We start from the raw sequence: 19289 nt of genomic DNA, 5'->3' as shown, positions 1-19289 counted from the left end.
GTACATTGGCGGGAATGTTTTACACGGCAACATGGCCGCCACGCCATATTGAAAATGTGCGACGCCACGCTCCGTGAGCTGCTTCCGGAAAAGCGGTTTGGGGTCACTGAATTTATTTTTGTCTGTCTGATTGTCTTTTAAAGCTTTGGATCTTAATTTATATATTAAATTAAATAATGATGTTGATATAAAAATCGGATATGTCTGTCATAAATAAATACTATTTAATCCACAAGTAATCTTTTAAAAATAATTCCTATTTTAAAATTAGTATGATCTGTTTCTTGGGTTTTATACTGTTCTGCTATTTCTAAACAAAATATTTTTTGACGGTTTTAATTATTTAATCGTCTTAATATAGAGGGATTATATAATTCGTATAATATGTTATTTATGTGTATAACTCAGTAACTGCTAGTTTTGATTCGATTTAGATTATTTTTATGATACAACATCTGTCTCCACACGTTTCCCTTCATACTATAGTATGTTAGACGTGGGCCGTTCTTACTTCGTTCAAATCATACTCGAATTTAAGCTCTCGATTAAGAAAGTGGAGGGATACAATCTACATGTACCAGAACAGTAATGTTAATGATAATTTGGACAGGTCATCGGTGTCAGTGTCTATGGAAAATAAGCGATGCGTAGCCTTAGCGTGATTCGCTCATACTCTCATTGTTATTCCCCCCCTTGATGTAATTTAACTGAATTATGGTGTAGAAATGACCACAATTCAGTTTCGGCTGACCCATAGAACACCCGTGAGTTAACTAAGTACACTGTAAGTGCCTGTAAGTGTTCAAGTGCTACGTCATCCTACGGAACGTAGAACGTAAGTTTCAAGTAAGTAGCATAGCATGTAACTGGCAAACAGATTTCGTTAAATATTACAAGGAATTTTGATAACTGAAATTAGAAATTTAAAAAAATAAATAAATTATAATTTCAATATAACGAGTAATTTAAGAAAAAATATAAATAATTTTCCTTTATGTTTCACTGTCACTGGAAAGAAATATTTCAATCTTGTTTATTGATTTAATCTGTATTGCTGATTCGTTAACGTGATAAAATGATTTTGCACATCTATTAATTAATATAAAAAAAACTTTACCATTAGTACGACTTTGTGTCGTTAGTATGTATGTTCTTTTCGTTAACACATCATCAGCGACGCAACTATCAATGAAATACGTTGAGACTGATGGTGTTTACGTAGTAGATAAAAACTCGTACTAAAATTATTTTTGTTATGTCCTATGTAGTTACAATTAAGCCGCTTACATTCAATTGATATAAAATCACAAGGAGTTTCTAAAATCATTTAACATACCGTAAACATATACCTACATCAATGCATTTATGGCCAGTAAAGATCACGAAGAAACTTTTAGTGCTACGAAACTTTCGCGACTTGTAATAAATTTTAGGTATATATAAAATGTCTTATTTTATAGACATAATTCAAGATGACACAATGAAAGTAATGCTGTTTGTAAATCTTACTAATTATCTATTATAAACACTTATAAACACATGAACTATTTGAATTGTAGTTAAAAGTTAAAACATTCATTTCTAGGGTATGTTATTTAATGGTTTAAGTTCTATACAAAATGAATTTTAGTCCTTATTTTAACGATATTAGTGTTAGATAGTTATAAGTTTTTAAACTGCCTTTTCTTACCGACTATTTGAATTAAATTCAGATCGAATCCTTGTCATTAGTGTGCACAAAACTTTTATACGCATAAGTTGTGCTCCCAGTAATGAATAGATTGTTTCTATATACGAGACCTTTTATGGACATTATTAACTGTTATATAGTGATATTAGAGATTTCTGTGTTAGTTTATGTTAACTCATTAACATTTCATCACAATATATATAAATTATGACTTACATAGAATAATTAACAAGTGCCGAGTGACGTCACTTAACAGTAATAAATTTGTGCCGAAGTTAAAGTTTTAGAACTTTAATCAAATCAAATACTAAAACTGCTGATGATAACTAAATATACATTTAGAAATAAATCGTAGGAGATATAAGAGAAAAATCAGTAGAAGCGTTAGATTCGGAGGACTATCTATATTGATTACTTTATGAATATTAATATAAAACCCAAGAAGCTCATTTATTTAAAGATATTACTAAAAAATATTATGGTACTAATGTGCTATTATACATTCAACACTTTGGTAAATAATTATCAAGTTTTGTATACTTTCATGAACATTACACGTCATGAAATGTACATTTTAAATGGCCCTACTTATATTTGAACTGAAACAAAAATTTTCAATTTTTTTTTTATAGTTTCCATATGATTTCTTGTGTATATTTTTTGTATTAATTAACATTCGTATTTTGTAACATAATAATATTCCACTAATACATAAAAAATGTTACAATTGTTGAACAATATTAAAATAGGCGTAGTATTTTTAAGAGTATTTGAGTATTCGAAGAAGTAGAGTATGAGTAACCTTGTAATCGTTGTTAACAACACTTGTTGATTAACTAACGATTTTTTTAATCGCTATCGTATCGCTGTTATGTTTGTTGATATATCTATCTTATAATAGTTTTATAAAAATTGTATATATTACCATTTTGATACTAACTTTTACGATAGATTTAGTAAAATGTTATTTTAACAGTGCGTAGAGACACTAAAGATTATCTTGAATAATTTAGCTAGGAGTTATTTAATTTTTCTATAGACTATATTCCCACTAAATATGTGTTTAATAGTATAGAACTCTTAAGCACGTTGAAGTTATCTATGTGGTTGTAAATGTAACGAGATGCCATTACTTATTTAAACATTCATCACACAAAACTATCCACAAGTGTAAAATTTTTGTGACAAATTACATTAAAATGTATGTAGATTGTTTTTCACATGTACCCTACTTATTTTTCACATGTACCCTACTTATTTTTCACATGTACCCTACTTATTTTTTAATTCCTAATTAATTTACAAAAAAAAAATATTATTTACGAAAATATTATATAAAAGTTCTGTGAATTAAAGCACTTAGGACCATAATTGTCTCTATAATTTTCATCTTAGTTTCAGTTTGTCAACTTCTAGCGGTACCCGAAAGTCTTAAAAAATATTTAACAGAAAAATATAAGAAAGAGTTTGTACATATATAATATCTATCCAAGTGGATTTATCTATCTTTTGTATATGGATATACCTTAAATTTAATTACACAAATTTTAAAAAAAGGTTCCCCAATAAGTATATTAACATTGATATTCATATTTTTCTTAAAAAGTATATATGAAGTTACGGTTTTGTAAGTTAATACCAACTAAATAAAGGCATAAAAGCTTTATCTAGGCTAATTTTCTCCCCTTTTTTCTAACATGAGTTTGATTAAACTTACATTTAGGAAAATAGACCTAAAAAAGTATCGGAAAATAGACTTAAAAATATGTATATACCAAAGCTGACGTAATTATATATATTTATATATGAACTCAAATCGCAACAAGACAGAATTTTTTTTATATACTCAAGTTGAAAGCAGAATTAAACACTCCGAATACAGTTTTTGTGCATAAAGTACGATATAAATTATTCAAAATATGTATAACTATTATAAACCTCCAGCGGGATAGATTGTATCAACGTCATTGTTCCTAGGATTATGAGAATAGAGTGGAGCAGAACAGTGGTTTCCCACGGGCCGGTCCTAGCCGAACCCAACCCGACAATGTACAAACAGTTTTCACACTATCTCGTTCTGCGTGATTGATTGTGAAAAATCCCGTTAAGTCAACATGAGAATGGACTTCCTCGTTTCATTTGGAAACTGAGCATTCAGCTATTGATATTACTTTCGCTGACCAACCCGTCCTTAATTCATCAGAGAGACAATGTAAATACCAATGTTTGGAAATCAGGTCATTTCTACTAACTTGTTCACACGTAACAAAGTCCAGTTGCTAGATTGTTAATTACTAGGATAAGGTATGAGTTATCTGTCGTTAGTTGTTTTGGGAGACGGATTATTCAACCGTTTATGTTCGACTATTTATATATATTATATGCATTTAAGATACAATTAAAGGGGCAAGTTTATTTTACCACTTCAGGCTTTTGACATGTAGGTAAAACGCAATCTAAACTAATAGAAGAGAAGACATCAAGGAAAGTCTTAGGAAGGAAGTTTTAGCTATATAAAGATTTTGATATTAATCCAATTAACCTGATGTATAGTACACTTCCCCCTTCTGATGTTGGTAAAAGAATCGTAAAAATTGCTTCCTTAATCAACCCAATACGAATAATTGTAAGAAAGATTTAGCAAAGAAATTATCCCTGCTTATCCTAAATTACAAAAATGTCTGTCCTTATAAGCTAGACAGATTTCACGGCACAGATAACTGTATTATACACACTGCGTCGTTAGAATTACCGACGAGGACATCGGTCGGATACAAAGCACAGGAAATGGCCATCCGCTTTCCATCGGTACAGTTTTTGGAAACCCCAAAATTTTTATATTATGTTACTTCAAGCTTTGTTATGCAGATTTTACTTTTATCCAATCTCCATTGTATGTCTTCTTGTACTTAATTCATATTATGAGTGTTATGGATAACTAATACGGAATAGTCAACCATTTTATTCGATTTTTGAGCTGTAAAATTTAAAATTTCCTGTACAGATAAAAAACAATGCATAGATTAAAAATAGCAAGCAAAAGGGTTGCCATAATTTAGGGCTTAGTGTCCCCTTTTTTACCGTTCTTCTTTTCAACTATAAAATACCCGCCAACTAACTGTAACTTAATTGTGGCAATCAATGCACAATTTCTATTTTAGTTAAAGATCTAAATGGCCATTGCTTTGTTGGTCGTATGATATGTCAATAATAAATAGCAAATACCAGTGTATTATTATATATGATATGATTCCTATAATTGCTGTAAACCAAATCGTTAGGTTCGCCAAACGTTTAGTTTTTTCAATGTTATAGAGCTGACGATTTACTAATCTTCCTAACAGTATACCACATTATTTACTTTTACACATTACATGCTTTTCAGAACGACTTCACTTCGATAAATGATTATTTATATTTTACATGTGGTAATACCACAGCAATAAAAAAAAACCGCTAGGAGTTAGTTGGTTATTTTATCCTACCCACTAACTTGTTTAGTATATTAATGCTTCCGTTATAAATTGCTGAATATCGAATATAATAAGTAAAATTCATATTAAAATAAATTCAGCCGACTTTAAAAATATGTTATAAAATAAATGTAGACAGATAAAATCATAATGCAAATAAATATGCACTTGATGACATCGTTGTTTTGTAATTGCAAGACAAACATTTTAAATTGTATAGTTATAGTCCTTATTACTGCATTTCTTTCATATATATTGTGATGGTATATGACTTAACGTGTTTAGGTAGGCTACCACCGTAGGCAGTGTTCTAGATGTACTGAAAATTTGTTCAACCTTGTTCTCGATTGTCTCATCGCATTCATTTAGTGCAGCGAACCAAAAATTTTAACATGAATTCTAATATGAAACACAAATTACCTATACAACTACCAGTTTATCCGTTCACTAAGCTCAAAATAGGCTTTCAAGAATTAAACTAACTGAAATAGTCCTCGATTATTGAACTACACATGTTCTAAATAGATTATACTTTCACAACCTATTAATTTATTTAATTTGAACATCGCCAGTATCTTAAGATGTCAAGAATTCTAACTTCTATATTTAACATTAAATATTTACTGATGAATTAGATATCAGTTTTTATTTATAGTAATTATATGTTTGTGAGCATTATCAGTCGAGAGACTACAAAGACTAAACTTAAAAAAACAACGCTTTTGATATTATGATTGCATTAATTATAAATTGTGCAACTTTTATATACCTATATGCTTATTTTATAGGTCTTTAGACATTAATTACTATATACAGCAAGCTTTATATAAACAATAATTGAACTTATTGTAATATGTTTTTTGTTATAAGGACCATATGCTCGGTCGGTGACTGGATACAGAGATTAAGATGAAGCCGCGTGGGGCGAGTGTGATGCACGCCTTCACTGCTCTAACCATGCTGACTATGGCTAACGGTAAAACTTTTAATAAAACATTTCACACGAACGTTACTTATGTGGGCTTATTTTACTCATTGTCCTAAATTTTCACAGCCCAAACCACCTGTAATCAAGGGATGGGAAGGGTTATGTATGAACGACTACCGAACCAACAGCTCCACGGATTCGATGACGACGTTGTATGTAAATTATAGAAAATATCAATAATTCCAATATTAAAACGAAAATTAAGTATACTTCTGTTCGTTTTTTTAGATACGAGAAACCGCACCGCCTTTCAGAGTCTTAGAGAAATGTCAGGATTTGTGTTTGCGGGATCGTTCTGGTAACAGTCTTGTACGGACTTGTAATTCGATAGATTTTCAACCAGGGGCTCGTATAGCGGCCTTTAGCCCGGAGCCGGAGTATGAGGAATCAACTTGTTATCTGACAAGGGAACAAGCAGCACCAGAAGGCATCGGGACGCTCATGATTGTACCAAATAGCGTCCATTTCAACGAGATTTGCTTGACCTGTGAGTCTTTTTGATTCTCATGCCGTATTTTTTCTTCCCGTATTGAAAAACAATAATATTTAAACGTCAAATGCTTAATTATTTGGTCTATTCGTTCAGCTAATCGTCCTGAACGTGAATGTCCATCACGTCGCTACGTTTTCGAACGTCACGCTCGTAAACGATTGAAGCTGCCACCATCAGATCTTAAAGAGATCATGGTGGCTAATAGGACCGAGTGTGAAGACAAGTGTTTGGGAGAGTTCAGCTTCGTTTGTAGATCGGCAACTTACGACACTGCTTTGAGAACTTGCTCCTTAAGCAGGTTCACTAGGAGAACCCACCCTGAACTTCTGGAGGATGACCATAATGCTGATTATTTGGAAAATACTTGCCTTAATGGTGAGAGAGAGATATAGAATAAATTTAATGTCGATTATATTTTAAGTATCAATTCTTTGCATGATTAAATGTTATCTTTACCAGCTGAACGTCGTTGTGATGGTTTGGCCGTGTTTATTAAAGAAGAGAATAAACGGCTCGGTGGACCTTTTGAAGCGGATGTTTTCTCAAATATGACACTTGATGAGTGCCAGTCTATGTGTGTCAGAGCGGAGAAGTAAGTTTACGTAACAGCATACAGAATATAGGAATCATAGCACTTATGAAGGATACCAGGAAAATAAATTCCATTGATTGCCATGTACAGTATAATTAATTTAATAAAATTGCAGATATTTCTGTCGTTCTATCGAACACGACGCTATGACAAGACAATGTGTCCTCTCAGAGGAAGACTCGGTTTCCCAAAAGGATGACGTGACTGTTAGCGCGTCACCCACACACCACTTCTATGATCTTGTTTGTTTAGATAATCGTAAGTACATCTTTCGTAATTCGGTTGTAATAATCAAAAAAGGTTATCGATAACCAGTCCAAAGTACATCCACTATCTATAAGGATACGGTTTATATATTTATATGGTGATATAACCATCGGTAAGGATGAAGATGCTAGAACATCCTTGAACCTATATAACCACACGAGGTTCCTCTGATCAGTCTCTCATCGGGTGACAGCTCGCGGGACCGAGTACCCGGACAACAGCGTGACGTCACACCTGTTCTCCCCGGGCCGGCGCCCTGACACCGCCTTCCAACGGTATAGAAACAGCCGCATCACTGGAGAGTTCCATTCAGAGATCACTGGCCGATCATTAAGCGAGTGTCTCGATGAGTGCTTGAGGCAGACTAGTTTTCAATGCAGGTAATACTGGTATAATTACTGATAGCATATAACTGTTGAGTTTTCCGAAACATTAAAACACAAACATTTTAATACACATACAGAACTGAGTATAATACAAAAAAAAATACGTAAAAATCTCTTTAAACCCTTCTACACTTATCAACTTTATTGAAAACTTACTTTTCATTAAAAATAAACATATTAAAAATCCTTTAAAATAGGAAATTTGTCTTAAATAATCGATACATATATTCGTAAATCTAACCTAAATCTTATTTTATCTCTTGAGTTTAATGTCAAAGTTGTTATTAGGTAAATATAACTAATTCAGAGTGTTTGAATCGGTGTAAACATGTTGTTTCAAAAACAGTTTGCACTGTACTACGTATCCTTGTAAATATTTATGACTGATTGATGCCTAGGTAAAGCATTATTTAAACAGGGGTGATGTGTTTATCACGATATTTCTGAATGTTAAAATGCAGATATAACCTTGATGTTACCATTGTTGATTGTATTTATGTATAAAAATAATACAACTATAATTTCGACCCTATTTCATACAAATATTGCGCGAAAATACTATTGTGAAGCACAAAATATTCACAGAAATTCCTTTATTAAAGTACTATGTGCACGCAATTTCGAGGGCGCCTTTATTCTTTTGGGTTCATTGTACGATATAGCGTGACATATATTTCTAATTTTGTTTTGGTTTAATGTGAATTTGTTTGGTACTTTGTTATTGATTCATTGGAATTGATATGCTTTATAATATAACTAGATTTCAAAGTATGTAAATCATCTCATTTATATACAAAAGATTAGATACATGTAAGAATCAGATTTTATTATATATATTTCACAAGAAATGGCTTAATATTTTAACGACATTAGGTCAGCGGTATACAGTGATCGCGCCAGAACCTGCCGTCTCAGCAGATATAACCAAAAAGATGGAATGCGCCTCTTGTATGATCCAGATTTCGATTACTACGAGAACCTTATGCGTACGTATTCTTAAACATTATTTAATTTCAAATAATATTTGAATGTAAATTGTTTTCCATATAGATCGAGAGGAAAACCTTGGGTTTTAATTATTCTAATGGATTGCACCTACTTATCGTGTATGACTTATGAGGCTCACGTTGCGACCGCTTTACATTTAAAGTAATTAAGCAATCAAACTAGTAAATGAAATCTTAATTGAAAAGAACGAGTTACTGTGTTCTCATGTATAAAAATAGTTGGCATGATATAAATAAACGTTAATACCTTTGTTATGATAGTTTGAGACCCCTTCTATAATGTTTGCAATAGGAAATATCAATATATGACAGTTGACAATAATACCGTTTACAGACCGGTGTTGCTATAAATAAGTCATCAATTGACATAAGTAGAAACACGTGCCATTGCATTATATCACGTTGATTTTAAAAGAAAACGGGATATCTTTCATTTAATCTTGTTATTGAGGACAAAGATTTTGCTAAGTATGTCGTAAAAGATTTTTATTCCGTCGTGTCTAAAATGTAATAATTATTTTTTTATTAACAACAAATAGTGTCAGTCTTAAAAAGTTAATACGATTCTGCCAGATCAACTAGTTAGTGGAGAAAGCGAGACTGGGGGAACGGGCAGTGGTTCGAAATCATCGTGGGGTTCGAATACATCAGGTTGGAGTAGTGCATGACAAATACGGACTTTAAGACAATTTTATCTTGGTGCATGTTACTAGATCCATGTTTTGACTTCCTTTTAAACCATGAGATCAGTATCCTTATTATAAGCTTGTCTCGTCACACTACATACGAAGCGTTGTCCGTTTATCATTCATTAACCTATGTTTATACTATAATACTTGAGGATTTATGAATGACAACTGTCAACTCAGCGTATGTAGCATGACATTGTCATAGTTATTTGATTTCTATTTAGGTAGACTAGGATTGACTTCTATTTGGTATATAAGGAATTAGGTTCTGTACGTGCATGGTTTTTTTTTATTACAATAAGATTACATTAGTCTATTCTTAAATGAAATGTATGTATTAGATAAAATATTTCTTGGCTTTGGATATAACACAATATTTATATACGTATTTGTTATATTTACTAATTCCGATTGAATAGTAAAACTGTTGTAGCTAGTTATTTGAAATAATTGAAATGGCACGTACATACATTTAACTTAAATTATTTTCAAAGGTGGTAGTAATGGCGGCGATCGTGATAGATATCCGCCAGGTGTAGATCGTGACAGATACCCGGATGATGACCGATACTATGAGGACGATCGGTATCCGTCACGACCCGACAGGTATCCAGATGACCGATATCCGGCCGGGCCGGATCCTTACCCGGATAGATATCCGGGCGACCGCGACCGGTATCCAAGCGACAGATATCCGGATGACAGATATCCACCTGGTGTTGGACCCGACAGATTCCCTGAACGATATCCACCACCTATGGATCGGTATCCACCAGGAGTGGATAGATATCCTAGTAGATTCCCAGTAGGGGACCGATACCCCATTGACGGTGGACGGTTTCCTATTTTCGATCAACCAAATGACATCGGCAGATACCCCGCTTCAAATCGCTACCCTGCCAACAGATATCCGATCGACCCGTATCTTGACCGATATCCGGAAAGAGATCCAGTAGACAGATACCCGGTTTCTGACAGGGGTCGATTCCCACGTCCGTGGTCTAACAGGTATCCTGAGAGGTTCCCACAGGACCGATATCCTAGTACTAACGATTGGGGACGCTATCCGTTCAGTAGGTACCCAGTGGGGGTAAATCGAGATCCTATCCCATTAGGAGGAGATCGTTACCCAGATTTGTATGATCGATATCCGCCGACCGGATCGTCATACCCTGGTAAGCATCCTATAATTGACACCATTATCACCATCTACCAGTTTATAATATTTGGGATATTATTAGATAAGAAACGTAAATTTTACATATTTTGAGCAGGCTACGGACGGGGTGGTTATTATGGTTCAGAATATCCTGGAGGTGACAGGATCCCACCTGGTGACAGATATCCTGATAGAGGGGTTCGTCCAGTACCTGACAGGTAATGTACACAGTAAATGAATTAATACCTGCTGGTTATATCCATACTTACTGATGTATGCCACAAATAAACATAACATATATGAATAAAATATTAATTCTAAAATTGGTGGTTAAATCGTTTTTATCCTCTTAGATATCCTGTAGATCCCAGACCACCAATAGGAGTAAGGAGACCAATAGAAAGACCATTGGACAGGCCAGGAGGTTACCGTGGAAGCTATCCTGCTCCGGGTTTAGATAGACCTCTCGGTATGTTTGTTGTTTAAAATATTAAGTATTGTTTCTAATAACAATAATCTTTTATTTACTTATATGTATTGATGTTAAATAGGCGGTTATGGAGGATACGAGCCCGATGGACCCATACCACCATTAGGTGGACCGGTAAATGTGCCAATTGGCGGTGCTATTGCTCCTATTGGGGGTCATATAGGCGGCCCAATAGGGGCTCCATTAGGAGGTCCTATTGGGGGAAGACCTCCGATTGGTCAGCGACCATGGCAAGGATCTAGATGTGAAGATGACAGTTTCAGACAAGTTGGTAGACAACGAATGCAAAGACGATTTGTTAGACGTTTCACAACAGCTCAGTCACTGGCCCATTGCCAAAGAGAATGTATCGAAGCTCGAGATTTCATATGTCGGTCATTTAATTACAGGTAAATTTAAGGACAGATACAGTTTGGACATCCGTTAATTGTTATCTGTTTAATAATAAGATATGTTCTAGGGATGTAGGTTTTGGAGTTGAACCTCGGGATAACTGTGAACTGAGCGATCGCGATACTCGGGAGTTAGATGCTGCGAATCCAGCACATTTTGACAACACTGCAAACGAATATGACTTTTACGAAAGATCACTTGGACGCATGAATGAAGAATGTTTAGATGGTATTGATTAATTATTATTGTTTATTATCTATTTAACACGTTTATTACTTCACGCGGTTATTTTTTTTTATTCAAGTGTCACAAGTTTGTAATGAAGATGGAATGGAATTCACTCTTCGACTGCCAGAAGGGTTCTTTGGTCGTATGTACACTTATGGTTTTTACGATCGCTGCTTCTTCCGCGGCAACGGAGGCGTGTCTAATGTACTCCGAATAACTGGGGCTCATGGTTATCCCGAATGTGGTACCCAGCGAGTGAGTAATGATTCGAAAAAAAAATATAATATAAATATTTTATTAATAAAAATTTTTAATGACGTACGTAATTTCAGTATGGAGACACAATGACCAACATCGTCGTAGTACAATTCAGCGATAATGTTCAGACGTCAAGAGACAAGCGCTTCAATTTAACTTGTTTGTTTAGAGGTCCAGCGGAAGCCGTCGTTACTTCCAATTACATCGGCGCTGGGTGAGATACCAACTTCGATTCATGGTCTATTTGAATAAAAATTTTGTTATATTTTTATTTTCCAAGCACTTTTCAAATTCTGCCACAGTGAGAAATGTTTTCAAATAGACCCGATGTTTTGTGGTTGTATTAACAGTTAACCGTCTGCGTGATGTTTGTAGGGTGATACATTTATGTTCCTAGAATGAAAAGTTTTATGGGCTTAAGGATTCTAAGTACTTTGTGTGTTCAAAGCTATGAGTGAATTTGTTTTGATTGTTTTTATTTCAAGATTTTATCTGTATACCCTGTTGAGTAGGTTTTTAGGAACAAAGGATTTTTACTCCTACAATTTCTATGGGTTTAAGGTTTTATCGTTATAAGGTTTTTATGAATGCTGTTATAAACTAACAGCTACTAACTGAAAACTTTGAATGAAATCAGTTTTATTTAACTTACATTTTTATAACACAAAGAAAAACAAAACTCTATGAATAAAATCAATGAATTCATTCAAAGTAAAAACTATTTAATAATGCTACTTATATTAAAATCTAACTGTAGTTTTGGGTATGACTTGATCGACAGGTCGGGAAGTCCTATACCCATTGAGTACTTGCCAGAGGAGAGTTCATTGAACTCCAAAGTGCGTCTGCTCATCCTTTACCAAGGGCGTCCAACAACTACTATAGCGGTCGGCGATCCTCTTACATTCAGACTTGAAGCACAGGATGGATATAATTACGCCACAGACATATTCGCCACAAACGTGATCGCCAGAGATCCATATTCAGGACGTTCTGTGCAGCTTATCGACAGGACTGGGTAAGACAAATAATATGAAAAATGTTCTTACTAACGTAGCTTTACTACGAATACAAAGTTTTACTAATGCAAACGATTTTTAAATTAATATATGCTATTACTTGGTCTATAATTTTTTGTCGTTATATTTACTTAAATTATAATTTATTATTTCTTTAAATTGTTTTCGTTACTTCATGTTAACTTACTGTTGTTAGATGTCCCGTGGATCCGGATGTCTTCCCTGAACTAGACAAAGGACGTAACGGTGACTCTTTGGAAGCTCGTTTCAATGCTTTTAAAATACCCGAATCAAATTTCCTTGTGTTTGAAGCTACCGTGAGAACATGCAGGGATGGATGTCAGCCTGTAAGTATCCAAAAAAATACAAGCTTTTGGTTTTTATTTACAATTTGAATGTCGTATAAAATTTGCCAGAGCTTAACTTTCAAAACTGTTCACATTTCATGGTTATAATCTCACCTATTATTATACCAACCAACTAATAACAAAGTAGTCGAAATGCCAACAAAAGGAGATAAGAAATGTAAATAAACAATTGCAATGGTGAAAATAACATTATAAAAACAAGTTGGTTATGCGTCACAACAGCAGATATTACACATATAGTCACAATATTAAATTATTTTTATCGTATCGTCCTCAGACTGCTAAGTATCGTTATGTCTGGTAGAAAAGTAAGCAAAAGAATGCTCAATTTATCATTACCAAAAGTAAAACCTATTCTAACCTTATTCTTATGCTTTGTACATAAATACAATGCACACTTATCTCACAAATGCACTCGTGGCAACCTTGTAAAAGGTACACATTTGAATATAAAATTAGGACACAACAAACTGGTTCAATAATTTATCAATCACTATATCAAATAAAAATACCAATACTCTTTTGAACTTCTTCGTTGTTTAATAAATTAAGTCCTAACATAATCCGTATCGTTTTCCATTATAATTTCGCTAATGACAATACCGAGAGCTATTTTTTTGGAATATCGCTAAAGTATTTGAAAAACGAATTTATTATAAAACTTTTTTTTTAAATAAATTTAGTTACTCCTCTCCTTCTTGATACCTTATTTTTATCTGTTTATTTCAGTTTTAATACTACGGTACAATTTTTTTTTAATCGAGTACTTGTAATAGTTTTAAATTAGGTGTTGAATAAATAAAATAATTTATTACGGTCTGCTAAAAAAAGGGAATACCATGTGTTTATTAATATTTAAAAATATATATTCTTATCATTGACACGGTAATTACTTGAACTAAGATGCATTTTTGTAAACAACGGACGCTATTTGTTCTTTTATCTCCGCATTTACGTCAATGTGTCGATAAAAATAAATATGCTTATCAAACATTACCCACTTATTTTGCTTCCAGATTATCAAACAATCTTGTACATAACAAAATTTAACTATACTAAATAAACAGTTATTGCATTTTAATAACATTGTTGTTGCAATCATTATAATAAAAAAAATGTATTGATACGGAACTATTAAGTGCTTTTTTTACCATAGACGTACATAATATCGATGTTAGAAAAACAATAAAGAAATAGAAAGTATCTCCTATTGAAGTCCTGCCCTTTTTTTTCTTGCAAAATACTAAAATAAATTATTAACGTATGTTTATTGCTCGTTATGATTTAAGGCGTATTGCCCGAGTCACTCTGGAAGATCGGAACCCTCATTTGGACGTCGACGTAGAGATTTAAACTCGACCACAGACGTCGGCAACAGCACGGATGCAGTGAAGACAGAAGATAACACCAATACAACTGATAATATAAGCGAAGCGTCCGTTTACAAAATATCTTACGAAGAGGCGACGGTAGATAAATATTTGAAAAATGATGTGGAAACGCCAAGCCACGTACGGAAGATGATTGAAGTGAGTACAATTACATACTATTTAAAAAAACACTTAACTTGGAAAAACAAAAAGATTTTTGGACAGCATTACATTTTTTAAATGGATTAATTGCTATTTCGTAATAAGAATCATCTTATAATAAAGATCTTTAGTTAAAATGTATATTTCCTTTGTACCCAAGGTGTTCGATAATCGAAACGAGCTGATAGAGGAAAATGGTCCTGATTCGTCTCCAGTAGTGGCCGCAGTGGAGCCCTGCGCGTCGCCAGCTCACCAGCGCATGCTGCTTGTTGCTTTATGCACATTGCTAGCACTCTTATTGGCTATACTACTCGCTGCGCTTTATATATACAAGTATGTAATAGGTTTATCGATAATTTATATTCGATTTGAAACCTATAGTTAATACTTTTAAGAACCAGTCGCTATTAGAAACTTTCACAATATAATGAAATTGGCAAAAACTTTATATTTTCAATCTTCTAGAAAAGGAACAAATATTTGGGAATTACTATAGAAAATTGTTGACGTTTTCTAAAATGTGTATTCATGTTTACATATAACAGGGTCATAGTATTAATCTACCAGTCCCATCAAAAAATAAATTTTATTTATCATTTGCGCCATAAAATATGAAATAGCTGACGCCCAACAAAATATAATGGCAATTCACTTTCTTCAACAGGCGCTACTGGCGTATAGTTCGCAAGAACATGTCAGTGACAGCCCCAGTGACTCGTGCTGCAGCACCCGTTCCTAGACATACAAGACCGTCTCTCTTCTCTGCCTCACATTTACATAAACCGTTTTCTTTAAGGTAAATATATTATGATAATGACATCTAAGACTTTCGCGAGTTTTATTCATTTAAATGAAACTAATATATTTCGGATATACTACGCGAATTTTATTATTTTAAAACTACATAACCCCGACGTTTCGGTTATTTTTTAGCAACCGTGATCACGGGCAGACGAGATGTGCATGACGTCAGTATATCCGAAATATATTAGTTTCATTTAAATATATTATGAAATTACATTGAACTACTGTAAGCACCAAAGTATAGAATGTATCTTTAAAGTAAAGTATAGAATTTATCTTATTTATCAACTTCTACATCAATTACCTTTGTTTCTGATTCTATTGTTTTTTACAACTTATAGGTAAATTAAACTTTTTCGACAGTACCCAATTATATTCTCTTCGTGTTCACAATTGGAAGTTTGTGGGCAATTCAGAATATGTTAACATATAGACAGTCCATGGATTTCTGGGCTATATCGATATGAATTATGATGATGTATCATGGTCTAGTATCCTAGATTGTTGGATACATTATTAAATAAAATAGTAAATATCGACGATTTTTTTTTCATTCTTATCGTTACTAAGAGTTAGTGTAACTTTATGTAGTGTATACAGGCTAATCCAACCAAAGCCAAGTGATTTCGATTCTTTAGAATTTATCTTTAAGTAGAGTGACGTCACATGAAGTTTACACTATAAATATAGCTAAACGAGAAATTTCCGAAGTGTTTATTCGTGTAATAAACATTAACAATTTTAGTAATGACTTGAAGACAACCTCATATGTAAAAAGATATGTATACGAATATATCAATAATTTTCATATGAGTACTAATTAAATGTCTAATATCATTCATTCTAGTGGTTTGGGCAGAAATTTCTCTGAGGTGGGCGAGGAGGCCGGGTCATCCGGACGTCTGGCAACCGCGTTCGATGACGGAAGCGAACCAATCTATACAGACCCCTCGCTGTTTGAACGATCTAGGTCACTCCGGTCCCTACATTCCCTGGACATGAAACCCGAGCGTCGCGAACATCGTTCTTAGACAACTTTCACTTTTTAATCTTTTATAACTCTTAAAGACTTAACTGCCATATGCTCAGATTCTAATCCGTCCTAAGATCTTATACAAATGTTTTTTTTAAATTCCCTAATAATACTATTGTATTTCTTTTTTATTTTCCTTCGTAATACTTTCGTTCTATAAATATTTTATGTAAGTCAATACTAATAAATAAAAATTTTACAGTAAAATCTTGTTTTATTCCCTGAATGACCAATGTGTTTCACAAATAAAATCTCTTGCAACTACACAAATTATTTCATTTCTCTTTTTTAACATTAAGTTACGAAATTCATACAAAACATAGGCTTGAAATAAAAATAACATATTTTTGTAATATTTCATTGATGGAAGGATTTTTTTTTATCTAAACCTAATTTTATATAATTATATGCATATTATATCAATCTACATGTGATAAGGCGCGGGCGTAGGAACACTCATCAAAGGCGAGTCGAGATATTCCATTTCGCTAGTTGCAGGCACAGGTTCAGCTTGTGCATTCATCTTCTGCTGCATCGCTTCATACATTTTATGCACAGATTCGTTGTGCTGTGTCCCAGGCTGCAGAGCCTTCATTAACGTATGTATTCTGGTTTCTGGCAATTTTGGATGTATATACCATAGCAGTTTCAATAAATGTCTTGTGACATTATCTTTTGAGAGACCAGCAAAGAAGAACTCGTCAAATAGAACGGTACTGAAATCTTCGCCTTGAAACTCGTCCGGTAATTGTATTAAGAGAGCCACGAGTGCATGTAAGAATGGGTCTTCATATGCTTTACCGTCTTTGCAGCTTCCCAGGATGCTTAATATTCTCAATATAGCTATTCTATCTCGTGACTTGGCAGCATGGAGTGTGTAATACATTGCAAGAACGCCACACACTGAACTTTCTCTCATGTAGGCCTCACAAGCATCAGGTGGTGGGCCGGAATGTTCTATGGTTGTTATAGCAGATTCTCTCTCATCGGGTGGCAGTTTATTATGTAATGCTCTCACTTGGTCATCCACCATAAGAGACATCATCGCCGGTAGATATTTCGTAACAACTTGACTGTCAAGTTTAGGCTCCTTAAAGTTTTGCGTATCAATTATTTCCCAAGCACTTAAGCCTAACGCTAACATTCTTAATAACAGAATCAATATTGTGTTGTCTCTTGGTAGACCTTCGGTGTTAATCAAATGTTGCAAGATTTTTATTGCAGATGTCGCTAGAAAGTTGACTGCATATGGATCGCAGAGAGTCATGGATAAATCTCCCAAAACTTGTTCGTGGCCCTTCTTAACATTGTCAAGAAAACCTTGTAATTCTCTAGACCTCTTAATATCAACATTCCTTTCTCTAATACATGCATCTAAACACCAAGTGAATTTATGGCAGGGATCCACGGATATAATTTCATGAACCTCTACATCATGAAGCGCCATCAAGAGTTCTGCTCTCAATGTACAATAGTGGACATTTCTTGTCCTAAGAAATAGAGTGCGAAGAAACTGCAATACCATGTCATATAGTTTTATACTAGTACCAACCATATGTGCTAGTTTTTGAATAACAGCTCCTTGTCGTCTCACTTTCGGTGAGGGTGAGAAAAATAAATTTCCAAGGTTCTCATGGTCAAATAGTATATTTTCCTTTTCCCTTATATACTGACTCAGTAATGGAGACACTTCATCTCCAAACAGAGATTGATTATCTTGCCAAATCTGTCTTTTTACTTCAGTATCTGTGTCATTGTAAAGATCTCGGTCTCTGACCAAAACTCGTAAATATTTATCATCTATATGTGGAGTATTTTTTAAAATACTCATTATAACTGGCCGTAAAGCCTTAACCTTCACGACAGGAAAGCTTTTATTCAACAATTCTTTCAATTTTTTTTCGTGTTCTTTTAACCTATCTTTGCCGCCCATTTCATTAATGTGAGCTATTAGTTTATCTCTTAATTCTTCCAATACTGATGTATGAAAGTCTAGCCTTCGAACACCGTGAAGATCTAGCAGAGGAAGCATAGGCCGTAAGGATGGTAATAAAATTCCATTCTCCAATTGAAATTCTTCAATAGCTTTCAAAGGGTCCGTGCAACTTGTAAGAGCGTCTCGGAGAAATGTTTGTCCTGGCACTCCTACATCTTCCAAACCAGTTCCTGGTAGTTTACTGGATGACGCCATAATTTTATATATTTATGTAATTAAGAGATCCAAAATAAATAACGAGATAACTATAAGCAAGTACGAACAAACCAGTAAACAAAACTAGCCATAGCGACAACAATTGTCAAATAAGTACGTCTACGGCATCTATAGACTGATATGTCAAAATCGGAGTAGAGTAAAAAACATAGATAGCAAATTTATCAAAGGAACAATAATTTTAATAATTTATAAAGTACAATTCCTT

At 33.7% G+C, this 19289-nt stretch overlaps 2 protein-coding genes and 1 long non-coding RNA gene across 8 annotated transcripts; 1 reads left to right on the top strand and 2 right to left on the bottom strand.

The window, feature by feature from the left end:
• The first annotated feature begins 746 nt into the window (after window positions 1-746).
• LOC116772183 (uncharacterized) lies at window positions 747-17076 on the top strand. Of its 6 annotated transcripts, none has more exons than XM_032664281.2 (23): window positions 747-846; window positions 6034-6139; window positions 6218-6303; window positions 6380-6638; window positions 6738-7019; window positions 7104-7236; window positions 7352-7494; window positions 7697-7883; window positions 8763-8875; window positions 9470-9547; window positions 10080-10760; window positions 10860-10962; window positions 11098-11213; window positions 11296-11623; window positions 11695-11855; window positions 11932-12110; window positions 12188-12327; window positions 12895-13131; window positions 13329-13479; window positions 14790-15029; window positions 15193-15365; window positions 15697-15828; window positions 16684-17076. In XM_032664281.2, exons 2-23 carry the CDS (start codon window positions 6073-6075, stop codon window positions 16865-16867), a joined length of 4173 nt encoding a protein of 1390 aa, XP_032520172.2. In that variant the 5' UTR covers window positions 747-846; window positions 6034-6072; the 3' UTR covers window positions 16868-17076. The 6 variants fall into 6 exon arrangements, with proteins under 6 accessions (XP_032520172.2, XP_061384035.1, XP_061384036.1 ...); XM_061528051.1 differs by having other exon boundaries at window positions 7679-7883; window positions 12871-13131; XM_061528052.1 differs by having other exon boundaries at window positions 773-835; window positions 7679-7883; window positions 12871-13131.
• On the bottom strand, window positions 13036-13673 carry LOC116772186 (uncharacterized). Its single transcript, XR_004353638.2, has 3 exons — window positions 13594-13673; window positions 13320-13477; window positions 13036-13127 (listed from the first exon to the last, which is right to left on the bottom strand). It is a non-coding gene; the product is annotated as an uncharacterized LOC116772186 (long non-coding RNA).
• A 137-nt stretch (window positions 17077-17213) lies between the features above and the next one.
• On the bottom strand, window positions 17214-19177 carry LOC116771927 (negative elongation factor B). Its single transcript, XM_032663935.2, has one exon. It carries the CDS (start codon window positions 19058-19060, stop codon window positions 17294-17296), a length of 1767 nt encoding a protein of 588 aa, XP_032519826.1. The 5' UTR covers window positions 19061-19177; the 3' UTR covers window positions 17214-17293.
• Window positions 19178-19289: the final 112 nt, after the last annotated feature.

The sequence above is a fragment of the Danaus plexippus genome (assembly GCF_018135715.1).
Source record: "Danaus plexippus chromosome 16 unlocalized genomic scaffold, MEX_DaPlex mxdp_23, whole genome shotgun sequence".
Lineage (NCBI taxonomy): Eukaryota > Metazoa > Arthropoda > Insecta > Lepidoptera > Nymphalidae > Danaus > Danaus plexippus.
This window is presented reverse-complemented; position numbering and strand designations above follow the sequence as displayed.